The sequence below is a fragment of the Solanum pennellii genome, chromosome 8 (genome assembly GCF_001406875.1).
Source record: "Solanum pennellii chromosome 8, SPENNV200".
NCBI classification, from domain to species: Eukaryota; Viridiplantae; Streptophyta; class Magnoliopsida; order Solanales; family Solanaceae; genus Solanum; species Solanum pennellii.
Genome location: NC_028644.1, coordinates 297794 through 312236, shown reverse-complemented (window position 1 = coordinate 312236; position 14443 = coordinate 297794). Strand labels below are relative to the sequence as shown.

Below are 14443 nucleotides of genomic sequence, written 5' to 3'. Positions count from 1 at the left end.
AATAAAGGCGCCAATTAATACCAAAAATTTAAAATATTTAATTGCATATTTTATCCAAAATCTTAATAGCAATAACACATATTAGCAAATATTCAGCGATGGAGAAGCCGACAACGATGGAGAAGCCGAGAAGAGAACTGGAGAAGAGAGCGAGGGAGAAGAGACAGCGATGGAGAAGCCGAGAAGAGAGTCAATCGAGAGAGAGAGTAGAGATGGAGAAAGCAGAAATTTCAAAAGTATAAAAAAAAACCCTAATTTTGACTAATATTGTTAAGTTAAATATTTTTAATTAAAAAGGCGGCGCCTTTTCTGTCGCCATTGTGTCGCCATACCTCGCCATTTTGATCTCGCCTCGCCTCACTAGAGAATGGCGAGGACCCATCGCCTCGCCTCGCCTCTCGCCAAAGGCGAGGGGGCGCTCGCCTTTTGTAACACTGGTTCATACTAACTATCTATTTTAAGTCTATACCAGTGTTGTGGACGGCGAGAGGCGACAAAAGGCGACAAGGGCCTGCCTCGCCACGCGGCAAAGCGCTTGCCTTTTTGAATAAAGGCGCCAATTAATACCAAAAATTTAAAATATTTAATTGCATATTTTATCCAAAATCTTAATAGCAATAACACATTAGCAAATATTCAGCGATGGAGAAGCCGACAACGATGGAGAAGCCGAGAAGAGAACTGGAGAAGAGAGCGAGGGAGAAGAGACAGCGATGGAGAAGCCGAGAAGAGAGTCAATCGAGAGAGAGAGTAGCGATGGAGAAAGCAGAAATTTCAAAAGTATAAAAAAAAAAACCCTAATTTTGACTAATATTGTTAAGTTAAATATTTTTAATTAAAAAGGCGGCGCCTTTTCTGTCGCCATTGTGTCCCCACACCTCGCCATACCTCGCCATTTTGATCTCGCCTCGCCTCAGTAGAGAATGGCGAGGACCCATCGCTGCGCCAAAGGCGAGGGGGCGCTCGCCTTTTGTAACACTGGTCTATACCTTGTCACAAGCAATATAAACATACATTGAGTCGCAGAGTATACATTATCACATATCTATACACTATAGTTAATGCAAGATTATTGTCAAAGTAATTATTTCTTTCCTTCTGGAATACCCCATCATACACGATAATGTTAGCTTCCTTCACAAAATTAGTTTTTACAAACATAGTTATAATATTATTCCCAATTAGTGATATTGTTAATGTTACTAAACTGATGAATTCAATAACAAATAATAAGTCGCAAATGAAGAAACACAATCTGAATTGGATAGCCAAGAGTAAGAATAAACCTCGATGCACCAGGGACCGAGTTCAAGATTCTTGACATGGGCAACGTGGCGAAGAAGTTCCTGCAAATATCTACACACCTTCTCCGAGCTATCTTCAAGGCCAGAAAAATCAACATTCAAAGAAAGGACTGCAGTGACAAGTGAAGTCACATTTCTCAGCTGAAAGTGCATCTCATTGTAGCACGATCCCTTAAGTTCCAAATGTCGAATATATGGGGCATCAATTTCGATACAATAGAATTCATCAAGTCGTTCGTACATGGTTACAATCAATTTCCTCAGCTTCACAGAGCTGATTTTCAGAAGATGAATACCAACAACTTTATCTAATTCCAAGCACTCCAAATTAGGGCAACCTGATAATATTTTCTCCAATGCGTCCTCTTTAATTTCAGCATCCCCAATTGACAGAGAAACCAAATTACTCCAGTTCACATTACCAAAAGGTTTCAACTCGCAATTCCGTAACACCAAATTCCTTAAAACCGTATTCGTATACGCGAATTCAGGAAAATCATACACAATCTCTGGAAAGGCCTTAACACAAAATTTCAACGAGAACTCTTCAACCTTAGCAATATAAGTAGAAAAGTGCAACCAGAAATAAATATCAGAATCCATAACATGCCCACTGTATGTAGAAGGACAAATACTAAATGATTTAATTTTGTCACAAGAACTCCAATAAAAAAGCTCTCTATAAACAGAACGTACAAACCCGGAAACATCTTCATCGTCTGTTGATTCGAATTTGAGTGATGCTGGAACGGATTTCCAGTGAGATACCCATTGCGATGATAATACGCTGGTTTGAACAACTTGTTTACTTGGTAGCTTAGAGAGGATGTGAATTCGAATCGAATCCGGTAGATTACTCAGCCGGTCTCCTTCTCTGGCCGCCGCCATGATTTTCCGATGCAATTTTGGTAATGTCTATTTGATCACCGCAAAATTGAAATTGAGTAATGGGCTGTTTACATTATGGTATATTATTTTAAAAATAACCTCTTCCACACTAAAATTTTTCTATTAAATATAAGCATCTTGTTTACGTGATATTCTATATGTCAATTTTATGTCTTATATGATATTTTTGATATATTATGTCACGTAAAATTTATGTATCGTTTGATCGTCAAATACATAAACAGATTCCTAAACTTGTTGTATTTTTTCTCCAGGTACCTCAACTATGTTATTTTCCTCAATTATGTCTAATATACCCCTCAACTTTCTCATTTGGAGCTGATATACTCCTCGTTACGAAAGTGGCTTATATATATCCTTGCCGTTATACAAATGGTTCACATATACCCCTGGCGTTACAAAATGAGCTCACATATACCCTTTATTTAACGGAAGTGAAAAAATTAGTTTTAAATTTATATTTATATTTTTTACTTTTATTTTTTTAACAAATAAATTATTTAGGGGTATATATGATTCTTTTATCAAAGTTCAAGGTATATTTCAATTTTTTTCATACATAAATTATTTTTTTGACTTATTTTATTATAATTATTTGAGTTTTTTATTCTTATTTTTTTTCTTTCATTCCTTAGTGTAAAGAAAAAATATTTAAAACTATTTTTTATGTCTATATTGTAATTTAATTTTTGTATTCGAAGAAAAAAAATGGTCATCTACAAATAAGTTTTACGAGAATATTGGTGAAACTTTAATAAATTTGATCATCAAAAATAATAATTCTAAATTATTCATTAAAATAAAAATATATATATATATATGTTTGACGAGGATTAATTCTACTCATATGGGATTATATTTTTTAGAAAAAAATAATAATAAATTAGATTAAAATTATTATTATTTTCATTTTCCGTGAAAAGGGTATATGTGAGTCATTTGTTTATAAGTAGGGGTATATATGAACCACTTTCATAACAAGGGATATATCAGCTCCAAATTACAAAGTTGAGGGGTATATCAGACCCTTTTCCCTTGAATCATTGAACTATCCATAATTTTTTCAGTTTAAACAAACACTGTTGACTGATGTGGAACCAGATTTGTGAGGGATATTGATAGATGATACATATGTTGTTCCAGAACTCATTAGTTCAATTGATAGTGAAAATGTTCGAAAATAATTGTGTTTTACTTAAGTCATTTAAACACATTAGAAAACAAATGAGACTAACACGGTTTGTCTTCATTCCTTCAATCAAAATCATTACAATTCGAACACAATTAAAGACATTTACAATAGAAAAACCGATCAAAATCAACCAAGATCATGGGTGGTTCAATGATTCAATAGGAAAATGACGTAGTTCAGGTACCCCAACAAGTTTAGGTATCTATTTATGAGTTCGACCTTGTTTAATTTATACAAATTTAAGTGTTTATTCATGCACAAGGACATAATTGTTAGTCCAGAGTCATATTTATGTATTAAATACGAATCAAAAACCTTCAAATATGTTTCAAAATTGAATGAAGTTGATAGAGATAATTAGGTAGGCATGAAAAGCTATCTTTCTGCAAAATCACTTAGAGCAAGCTTTATTACATGAAAAAAAAATACATTGTGCTTTTAGACATGAAACAACTACTTGGATACTGATTGATTAGTAGAATCCAAATCTTTCAATCAACTATAAATACGAAAGTAAAAGGTTGTCATGTATGTCGCGATCACTACAAAAGAGAGTGGTGTAAGATTATCAGCAAGGAAACGTGCGTGGGATGATCTTGAAAAGCTTAGCATCTCCTGATCAACATGATTCCGAGATACATTACTTCCCTCTGTTTCTCCTACTAGAAATGACAAACTCTTTTAGTGCTGTTGCATTCTTCTGCAACCATTTCACCAATGGTTGAACAACATTATTTTCCATTGGTTTTTCACAACAGTTAATGAACTTGATGGTCTTTAGATGTGGCAATGAGCAGTTAAAATAACGCGTCCATAGTCTCCTCCATCGTTCATCCTCATTTGTGCACTTTGACAGCAGTTTCTGCACCAACATATTAACCAGGTAGATATCAAAGGAGTTGAAATCAGAAATATATAGACTATAAGAAACTTACTCTTGGTTTGCGATTGAACCAGTCAATGATCAATGTCTCAAGATTTGATGAACTCGATAGAAAGTTGCAAATTCCAGGGTAGTCCAACTTTTCTAAGGCTGCGTTAAGTTTTAAGAATTTCCAGTTTGATGGTGGAATAGGCAACCCTTTCAACTCCAGTATAGACAGGCACTTACAAACCAAACAGATACGTCAAAATAATGAAATGCAACATACATAGTAAACGAATACTGATGAAATCAATAACGAAATCAGAGTAAGAGTAAGAATAAACCTCGATGCACCAGGGACTCAATTCAAGATTTTCGACATGGGCAACGTGGTGAAGAAGTTCCTGCAGATATTTGCATTCCTTCTCTGCATTTTTAGGAATATAAACATTTATAGAAAGGACTGCAGTAACAAGCGAACCCACATTTCTCAGCTGAAAGTGTTTCTCCTTGCAGCACAATCCCCAAAGTTCTAAATGTCGAATATACGGGGCATGAATTTCAAGGCAATGACAGTCATCACTATCATGTTTTAGAATCAATTTTCTCAGATTCACAGAGCTGATTTTCAGACGACGAATACCAACAACATTATCTAATTCCAAGCACTCCAAATTAGGAGAACCTAACAATACTTTTACCAGTACATCCTCTGTTATATCGATATCCCCAATCGAAAGAGAAATCAAATTACTCCAATTCACATTACCATAAGGTTTCACCTGGCAATATCCTAACGCCAATTTCCTCAAAGCAGTATTCGTATACCCGAATTCAGGAAACTTATAGGCCAAATCTGGATAAGTAATAACATAAAACTTTAACCAAAACTCTTCAACCTTACCAATATTAGTAGCAAAGTACACCCAAAAATCAATATCACGATCAATATTAACGTAACTATGAATAAAAACACTAAATGATTTAATTTTCTCGCAAAATCTCCAATAATGAAGCTCTCTGTTAACAGAAGCTACGTAAGCGAGAATATGCTTCTCTCTGTAAGCTTTAGGATCATCTGAAAAATCAAACTCAATTGATACTGGAACTGATTTCCAAAGAAATCGCCATTGCGATGATAATACACTGGTTTGAACTACTTGTTTACTGTTTGGTAACAATGAGAGGATGTAGAGGAGAATCGACTCCGGCAGATTACTCAGCCTGTCTCCTCCTTCGGCCGCCACCATGATTTTCTTCTGTCTTTCCATGAAATGAATAAAATACTTGGCTTCAACGAACATCTATTTAAGTCTCAATATATATTACTCAAAACAATTACAAATTCAATGCTCTTAATTTTTTAAGTTCTTTGAATTTAAAAATCAGTTGATATTATAATGTAACTCTTCATCTTCATATGTTTATCAAGTTCTTTGTATTTAAAACAATGAATGTTATGAATTATGATTCATGATATTCAAATTTATTACTGTAACATTTTTTGTGGCATGTGGAAAGATTTATCTGTCGGTTTTTTCTAAGTTGGTTCTTTGAACCGACTCAATTCGTCGATTTTTTGACTGGCTAAAATTATAGAAGATCATTTGATACGAGGGATAAGGATAATAATCACAATCTTATCTCATCTCACGTACCAAACGACTCATCTTAAGAAAACATTTCTGAGGCTATAAATAGAAAAAATTTATGCAAAGGAACTAATCACTAAGCTTCTATTGTTACTAAAAGCCACTTACAAGTTACAACAAAGGATGATACAAGTATTGGATACCCTAAAACTTACAATGCCAATAAGAAACTCACACTATTAATGTACACTGAAATAGCTAGAAAATTTGAAACTTATTTGACATCATCTTTGATATTATGTAAAAGCTAATTCATTCCTTGTTGGTTAAATTGTGAAGAGCTAACATCAGTTGTACTGTAAAATGAGTCCTCTGCTCCACCATAATAGGTATCTTCCTTTTCCTCGTCCCACTTCACGACTTCTCTTATATACTTAAATGCCTCATCAACTGTAACTCGGTCTCTTGCCCGAGCTTGCCATACAAATAGTTTTTTACCAGTGATAGAAGTATAAAGGTCTTTAAACTTCATCGCGATATAATAGTATGCTTGGTTTGCTAGTGATAGGTTATTATGGTGAGTCCATACTGGACTGAAATCACTTAACCACTCGCAAGAGTCCAATGGTACACGAATGATCTTCTCCTCGAATAGATCATACTTGTTCAAGATTAAAACGAATGGGGTTTCTTTGAAACAGGGATGTCTTACCATTGTTTCAAAGAGTTCTTTGATATGCATCATCTTGTTCTGAAGTAGTGTACCACTACCACAGTCCTCCTGAGTAAGCCACACCTGATCATAGTCACTCAGGGCCGCACAAAATACTACAACACGAACATCTTCAAACATCTCTACCCATTTGCATCCTTCATTCATTCCGTTGGCATTTATTCTAATTAGTTGGTACCTATCAGGAAATACGATGAGTCTATGTCGAATAACCATCAAGCTAGAGTACATCAAGAGAATTTTCAACATCTAAAACTAAAAAGATAATTATCACTTAATGGTTAACGCCATAAAATGTAATTGTCCTACTAGGAGGAGAATGGTTACCTAGTCAGAGGTGGTGCTGGAGCATCCAGATTGTCTCCATAGGTTTCAGACATTGGACTACGATCATCCAAGGAGAACTCCATAAAAGCCAAACCATTGCCTTGGGTAACTCCTTCAGCATACAGTATATCTCGCTCTGAAGGTTCATACTCATTGCTTGATACCTCAACAGCCTACAAGACGGGAAAAACAAATTTAGCATCCGTTATCCAACTTCTGTAGTGGTTGGCATTAATCAAATTAAGAATCTATTTACAACTAGGTATACTCCAGAAAAGTAAAATGCGTCTTACATCCACCTGTATTAACTTGTCAGCAGGAAAGGATTTAGATTCTATATTACTCAATTAAAAGAAATAACAGTGTATAGCTGAACCATGAGAACACTACAGATCTTTAGGGAGAATGTTACCAGGAGAGCAGAGCCAAATGCATATAGATGACATAAGGTCAACAGCTCAGAGCAACTAGATAACCAAAACAACTCATTACCCATATACAATTAAGATGGTGCAAAAATGAGTTATGTACCTACATTTCTCGAGAGACTTCTGACAATTTAATTCAATAAGACTGCTCCTCAACAACAGCATACCCAGAGTAATCCCACAAATAGGGTCTGGGAAAGGTCGAGTGTAGCAGACCTCACCCTTACCTCGGAGAGGTAGAGAGGCTGTTTCCGAAAGAGCCCCGGCTCAAGTGCAGCAAATCCAAGTATTTACGAAAAGAGGGAACAGAACAGTGGGGAAAACAAATAAGACTGCTCTTATGCTCCAAAAGTACCTTGCTCAAGAAGTAATCTGCTACATCTGGAAGGAAATGAAGCTCTTCTCTTCTCTTGTATGTTTCCTGTATAGCAGGATCCTTCCATACCTCTTCAACCAGAGGAGCATATTCACGTGTTGCTGCAGGGAAAAATGCATCTAAATCTCCCGTGGCAATAATGTCCAGTAGCCAATCAGAGAAATGCTTCAACCTCGGGTTCAAGGAATAGATGCACTGGTTAGTTTCGGCAGATCCCACGTCTCCACCTATAAAGTTGAACTTAGTTACTAAATGCAGCCAGCAGTTTCCTTAACCGCGACGTTGTGAATCATCAATGAGATTTAAAACAATGTAGTCGAGACAATTCCAAATAGTGAAGGTTATTAATCTACCAACGAGGATATCTGTGACCTTAATCAAGTTGCAATATCTTTCTAGCAAGTGGCATGCAGCATATACACTCCATATAATAAGACTGTAGGAGACTTCAAGTCTTTGAAATAGGTCAACGATGAAACAAGTAAATGACTGAAAATTAACAATGAAATAACTCCCTTGAAGATTCCTCTCTGTAACTTCATTTTACCACTCTAGATTGGAATTTTACCCTTTACTAACATCAAGAATTGAAAAGACAAAAATATTTGTTTATTTCTTCTTCCTCCGCAATTTGTTAAGTAGGACAGAGATTCCACTTCAGACAAAACTATCACTAGTGGAACAAAGCCCTCGGCACAGAGGCAAAGAGGGCCATCATACCCGACTGGCGCAAGTACTTTTGTAAATCAACAGAGGACTTTTTATCACTAATTTTAGAGATGTATTTAAAAGAACCTTCAGCCTCTATTCTCGACAAAGCCTCCTCTTCAAAGCGTTCCCTTCCATCAAGAAGAATGCTCAGATATTTGTACATGTTGCTTTGAATCATCAGCTTTATATCTTGAACTTCTTCATTAGTGAACTTGTTCCCATACAACAATTTTGCCTGCTCAAAAAGTTGTCGAAAATGAGTATAATATCCGAAAGCAAGGAAGTACAATAAATCATTTAATGACTAAGAAAAGTCAATTTCCTTTGTTGATAACTGAGAAATCCCCTAGAACAAGTGGCGCAATTCGAAAACTGTGTATAATGCATTTGTCCCTGTACCCTTCTCCACTTGAGGGAAGTCCATGTTAACCATTGCATTTCATTTCACCCGCTAAAAAGTAATATGCAACAAGGCAGAGCAAGAAACATGACAGAGTCAAGAAAGAGAAGAGAACTGAAATCCATACAAACAAGCACATAGCCAATTGCCAGGAACTCATTTCGTCTCAAGCTTTCTTCTTTGTTCTATCCCAAAACTAATATACCATAAGATTCCTGGATTTCAATTCAATTCGGGTTGCCTGTGGAGGCACTTCCTTCAAGCTTCCCAACGGTAAGTTCCCAGAGAACTGTTATCTCTATTATAGACAAAAGGAACATAGTATTGAGAAAGAACTGAGTAAGTTGTCAAACATGAATATACCGGCCCACACTGCTCATCACAATTTCAGATGAATCTTCCTTTACGGCCGATAAAATTGATCAGTTAATGAAACAAGGGGCATAAAATTTTCTAGTACACAACAACCCCTAACTAGTTTGGTTAAGAGAGAGAAGTTTTAAACTCAATCAGTAAAAATATACAAAATAGAGTTTAAACCACACTACATATTTCCCCCTTTTAGACTACAGGAAGTGGACCATCTAAACCTTAGTGCTGAATTGTCTCCTACAAAAAGGCAAGCAAAAGGTTCTAATTTGGAAGATATCCCAGCCAGTATCACACACTAAATGAGGGATTTCACTCTTCCATCCAAGCCTCAGCTTCTTGCCTTTAATGATACTCCTTCAGTCCCATTTTATATAATGATATTTGAGGGGACATGAAGTTGAAGGTATTAATTTGACATATATATTATATAGTTGTATTGGATTAAACATTTAAATAATGGCTGAAAAGCTAGTTCGATCGAGAATTTTGCTTCAATGTCTTAAGTATGAATCATTAAAAGAATTGAATTCTTAAAAGTTGTATAGAATATTATTATAGTTATAGTCAATATATTGGGCCATTCAAAGATGGAAAAAGTCATATTAGTAGGGATGCAGGGAGAAAAAAAGCTCTATAATATTTCATCTATGCGTGGCTTATAACAAAGTTTATCAGAAAATTCCATATATAGAAGCTGGACTTCAGATTAAAAAAAGAACACTAAATGAAGAAAAAGACGTCTTCTCTGTAAAGCGGTACGCTATTAATAACTTAGACAAATCCAATACGGCAATACCTGCTTGAAAATAGTGCTTGTACCGGAACTTTCAAGTCCAAGTAAAAGTAGCTTCTGAACCCTTTTTTGCTCTATATAATTTGTAACAGTAGTATAATTGCTAGGTTCATCCCTCTGTCCATGGGGCTGACCAGTAGGTACCGGGAGCGAGAAAAGGGAGCAGATAAACCGTGTAAGTGCCTGTATAACAAACAAATATAGATATTTGAGAACCAACAAGTACTTACGGAGTAGGATGAAACCTAAATCAACTTCTTTTGGCTACCTTTTCCCATATGTTACCCCGAATATTATTTTGACCTTCTTCCTCATAGCGACCATCATCATATACCCAAAAATGAGTGTCACGGGGACATTGCACATTTGCAAGCTGAAATAAAAGATTAAGAATGATTCACTGAAGAAAAACTGTTTAGGACATGATAACAGTTCCATTTGGATAAGATCCATTTTCCCAGAGCCTTAACTTAATGTGACATAGACATGAGCACACTTCGTCAAATAAACATCTCATATCAGCATCACTGGACACTTTTTCATTTTCTGGCTCCGATTTTGTGTAACCTCAATCATGAATATGTTGGAACTTGAAAAAAGAAAGATATATCTCATTCAGATTTCACACTGAGCTTTTGATATATGTGTCCCAGTACTAATCCAAGGAAGGGGGATATTCAATAAGAAAACAGAATGAAAAAAAAAATTGTTTTGGCCATACCTATCCAATCAATAATTGTTTATGAATGACATGTTATTCACTCAATTTGGGTCATTTTTTTATGCTTTTCCATGTAGACATTTTTTTACAGTTTCACTTCCCTGTTGAACTTCGGTTTGCTGATAAATTAGGTGAAGTCACAAACATTATATATCCTTCAAAGATTTTCAGGACAGCAAAGACACGGGTAATAAGAGACATTCCTCGTCGAATAATGCAATCTACTATTTATGAAAAGAATAACTGCAGCCTACTAGAACAAGTACATATTCCTGACCAACAGGCAGCCGGTTTCTCTAAGTAAGGATAGCAAAATTACAATTAATTATGAGTGGGGACCTACTTTATAGTTTTACAGTTGTAGAAGACCACAACAGATATAAACATAAGGGACATTTCCTTGCCAAATCTCTATTAGAACAGTAATCTCAGAGCTATAAATGTTTGCTTGGAAGTAGACTTTATTTAACTTCACAGTGTACCAGTTAAATGATTGCAGCCGCAATAGGGTCAGAAAAATCAATACTGTAGGCAAAATTTGGTGAAAGAAATCCCTAAAGGAAACAGCAAGACAATAAGTGACAGAATTGACCAATAAAAAGAGGATAAATCATTCACCACCTTAAACAGGAAAATTTCAAGTGAAAAGACAAACTGTGGCTAGTAAGTAGAATTAATCATTAGCTTGGTATTTAATAGTGTATAGTAAATTAGAAATTACTCTGCGGCATGTTATTGCCTCCAAAATATGAATGGGAACTTTGTCGTACAAACAACATACCTTCAACACCTTGAGTTCCAGCTTAGTTATCTCTCGGCCATTAATATAGACCTGCGTGGTTCCATTGCTTGCATGCGGACTAAGTTTCCCAGTAAAATTCAGGTTTGAACTCACAATTCTGTCAGGTTTTTCTCCTTCCTGTTAAGTTAAGAAGCCAAAGCTGCATCAACTTTCTTACTTCCTGATAGGGATTACAATGAATGATTTGTTTAACTTCATTAAACAAAATTACCTTTCCCCAAAGTCCAGATTCCTTATCATACCAATAAGTTCCAGGCTTTAACTTCTGAGGCGGTAAAGGGCACCCAAAGAGTTCTGCCATCTCATCAGGCTTCAAAGGAAATCCATTAATAATCAACTGCTCCGGTCGGAGCTGATTAGCAGCACATTCTTTTTCTGCTTTCATTATTTGCTTGACTTCCAAGGGACTAAGCAAACGTGATAATACTCTTGAATGTTTGCCAAGCTTGAACCTCTTTGACTCATCAATTGGCTCACTGATGCAACCTACACATTTGCGCCCCTCAGGCATTGAACCCATTGCTCTGAGCACACAATTGATGCAATACTTTGCATCACAAACCAAGCATGACTCTTTATTTTCCCACTTCCCTTTCCCACACCTACAACAGAATCTTGATTTCTTTTTCTTCTTTTTTTCCTTGGAAACTCCAACATATTCCGGAAAGACTCGGTTTTCAACGTCCGCCATTTTTCTTTCAGATCTATTAACAGTATTGAAAGTGACCACATGGGCCCTTCTCCCCTCATTGTGCTTTGCAGCATTCTCAGAGGGATTATGCTCGGACCCAGGGGAAGCCGAGGGAGAACCTGAAGAAGAATCAGGGCTGTGCAGTACAGACACCTGGGACTCTGAACTACCAGAAATCCTTGGACTTTGACTTGGTTGCTGTGACACGTGCAATGGGATTGGCTCTATAACAGGTGTAACATCCCGGCCTGCAGATCTTCTAGATTCTGAAAGAGGTTCTGCTGCTGATGCTGTGGGAATTGCACCAGATTTCACATCAACGGGTTCTACTCTAGGAAGTTCATATGATATTGGAGGACCAGTATACTCTGATGCTATTGAGTAATTCATTACATCCTCCTCAGGGAAGGGAACTCCTGGAGGAAGCATCCTCCTCACCATCTCCCTCCAATTCTCTCCACTATCCTTTTCCATCTTATTTAAGAGCGAAAATCGCCAATCTGCTTGTGTAGTATTACCAATTGCAGCCTCAATTTCTCACACATCTATCACTTTTTAATACAGCTGATTCCACCATTATTTAGTAAACAGAAACATCTAAGTGAAACGCAACAAATAACAATGTTATGATTACTTCCCAAGGGACTACTGCTTAGCATTCAACTCAGGCTGATTTTACACGGTCAAAATTCCCTCAAACACCTTCAATCTGGAAAAACTTCGATCTCACCATTTGATCGAAAGTTCAACACTTTGAAATCTGACAACCAAGCAATCCAAGCACAAAACTTAACTACTCAAACAACCAGACAAGACCTGCAAACACATTTTATTAGAACAAAAACAAAAATCAAAACTTTTCAGAACCAAGAATGTGCATAGTGGTCAATCAAGTGAGTTGAGAAACCAGGAAGTCTCAGGTTCAGACAAATACAGTGATTACCGGTGGGAGCTGACATGTATCCTATGGAACTAGTATATTCCCAAGACAAAATCAAAGTTCTCACGAAATCTAAAACCAAAGTTCATATCTTCAAGTGGGAATCTAACAATTTTAAACATTGAAGTACTGAAAGTTTCAGAATCAAACTTAACCAATGGTAATCCACAGTTCCCAACCCTAAACTACATTGCAACAGTTTCAAACCCAAAGGATACAGAAATACACATACACAAACCAATTGGAAAAAGAAGTATGCAAAAATATCAAGAAAAGAGGTGAAATGAAGAAAGTTTTCACCTTTAAGTTAAAAAGAGGAAGAAAACTGAAAAGAGGTTGAGTAACTTTACCTGTGAAAGTGACTAACAAGCTGAAAACTTGAATCTTGATTATAGATGATTAAAAATTGCTTTCACTTTTTATTGAGCTCCAAAAAGACTGAAAAACTCAAAAGGGGTTAATTCTTAAAGCCTAATCTTTTGGGGGAATCAACCCTTTTGAACAAAAAGAAAGAAACTTGCAAATAGAAAGATATAGAAAGAGAGAAAAAGACTACTGATATGCTGAATACAACCAAGATAGAGAAGTTGGGGTGGGTAGGGTGGGTGGCAAGGGGGTAGTGAGGTGGGTGGGTGGGTAGGGGGTAAAGTGGGGTCCATATGAAAGAGTGCACGGTTAAAGAAGATGGTGATGATGAAGAAGATGGACAAAGGGGCAGGTGGGAGAGTGTCAGTGCAGGGACCGTGAATACACGCTCTTGTAGGAGCGAGTGGGAGTTGGTGACCAGAAATCAGAAATTATATTTAATGCATAAATATTTTTTAAGATACATTATCTGATTTTATTGTCTTCTTTGTTTCAATTTTATATTTTAAAAAAAAGTGTTGTTGTTCTACTCCATTGTTTCAGTATGAATTCTTTATAATTGTGGAAGTAATTGTTTTACTTATTTAATTTTTTTATTGCTTTATTTAGGTCAAAAAGTTTTTTCTTTTTAATATAAGAAAAAAATGGTATATTCTTTTTTTAAAATGCTTATAAAAATACATTGAACTCTAATTTTTAAATGTTACCATTAATTTATAAAATACTTAGTTACATTTAACTAATTCAATTCATCAAAACAGCTAATATTTGGAACTACTAAATATTAGAAGTACTAATATAGAGATCACTTATGGTTTTGTCTTAACTTAAATATTGTATTAATTTCCAATTTGATCTCATAACTAATAAAGACAAAGTATCAATGGATTAACAATATTTTCCCTATTAGATCAGACAAAG

At 35.8% G+C, this 14443-nt stretch overlaps 3 protein-coding genes across 3 annotated transcripts in view; all 3 read right to left on the bottom strand.

Annotated features, from left to right (window-relative positions):
* The window catches only part of LOC107028109 (F-box/LRR-repeat protein 25-like), a 10449-nt gene extending 8174 nt beyond the window's left edge, over positions 1-2275 (bottom strand). The window contains exon 1 of the mRNA XM_027918866.1: positions 1287-2275. Within this exon, the coding sequence (XP_027774667.1) occupies positions 1287-2192 (906 nt within the window). The 5' untranslated portion in view covers positions 2193-2275. The remainder of the gene's footprint in view (positions 1-1286) is intronic.
* Positions 2276-3811: 1536 nt separating this feature from the next.
* LOC107027391 (F-box/LRR-repeat protein 25-like) lies at positions 3812-5520 on the bottom strand. Its single transcript, XM_015228564.2, has 3 exons — positions 4615-5520; positions 4341-4511; positions 3812-4267 (listed from the first exon to the last, which is right to left on the bottom strand). Exons 1-3 carry the CDS (start codon positions 5518-5520, stop codon positions 4046-4048), a joined length of 1299 nt encoding a protein of 432 aa, XP_015084050.1. The 3' UTR covers positions 3812-4045.
* A 448-nt stretch (positions 5521-5968) lies between these two features.
* LOC107028736 (extra-large guanine nucleotide-binding protein 3-like) lies at positions 5969-13773 on the bottom strand. Its single transcript, XM_015229915.2, has 9 exons — positions 13507-13773; positions 11737-13032; positions 11505-11642; positions 10271-10375; positions 10006-10185; positions 8522-8672; positions 7706-7953; positions 6923-7095; positions 5969-6773 (listed from the first exon to the last, which is right to left on the bottom strand). Exons 2-9 carry the CDS (start codon positions 12688-12690, stop codon positions 6170-6172), a joined length of 2553 nt encoding a protein of 850 aa, XP_015085401.1. The 5' UTR covers positions 12691-13032; positions 13507-13773; the 3' UTR covers positions 5969-6169.
* Between the last annotated feature and the right edge of the window lie 670 nt (positions 13774-14443).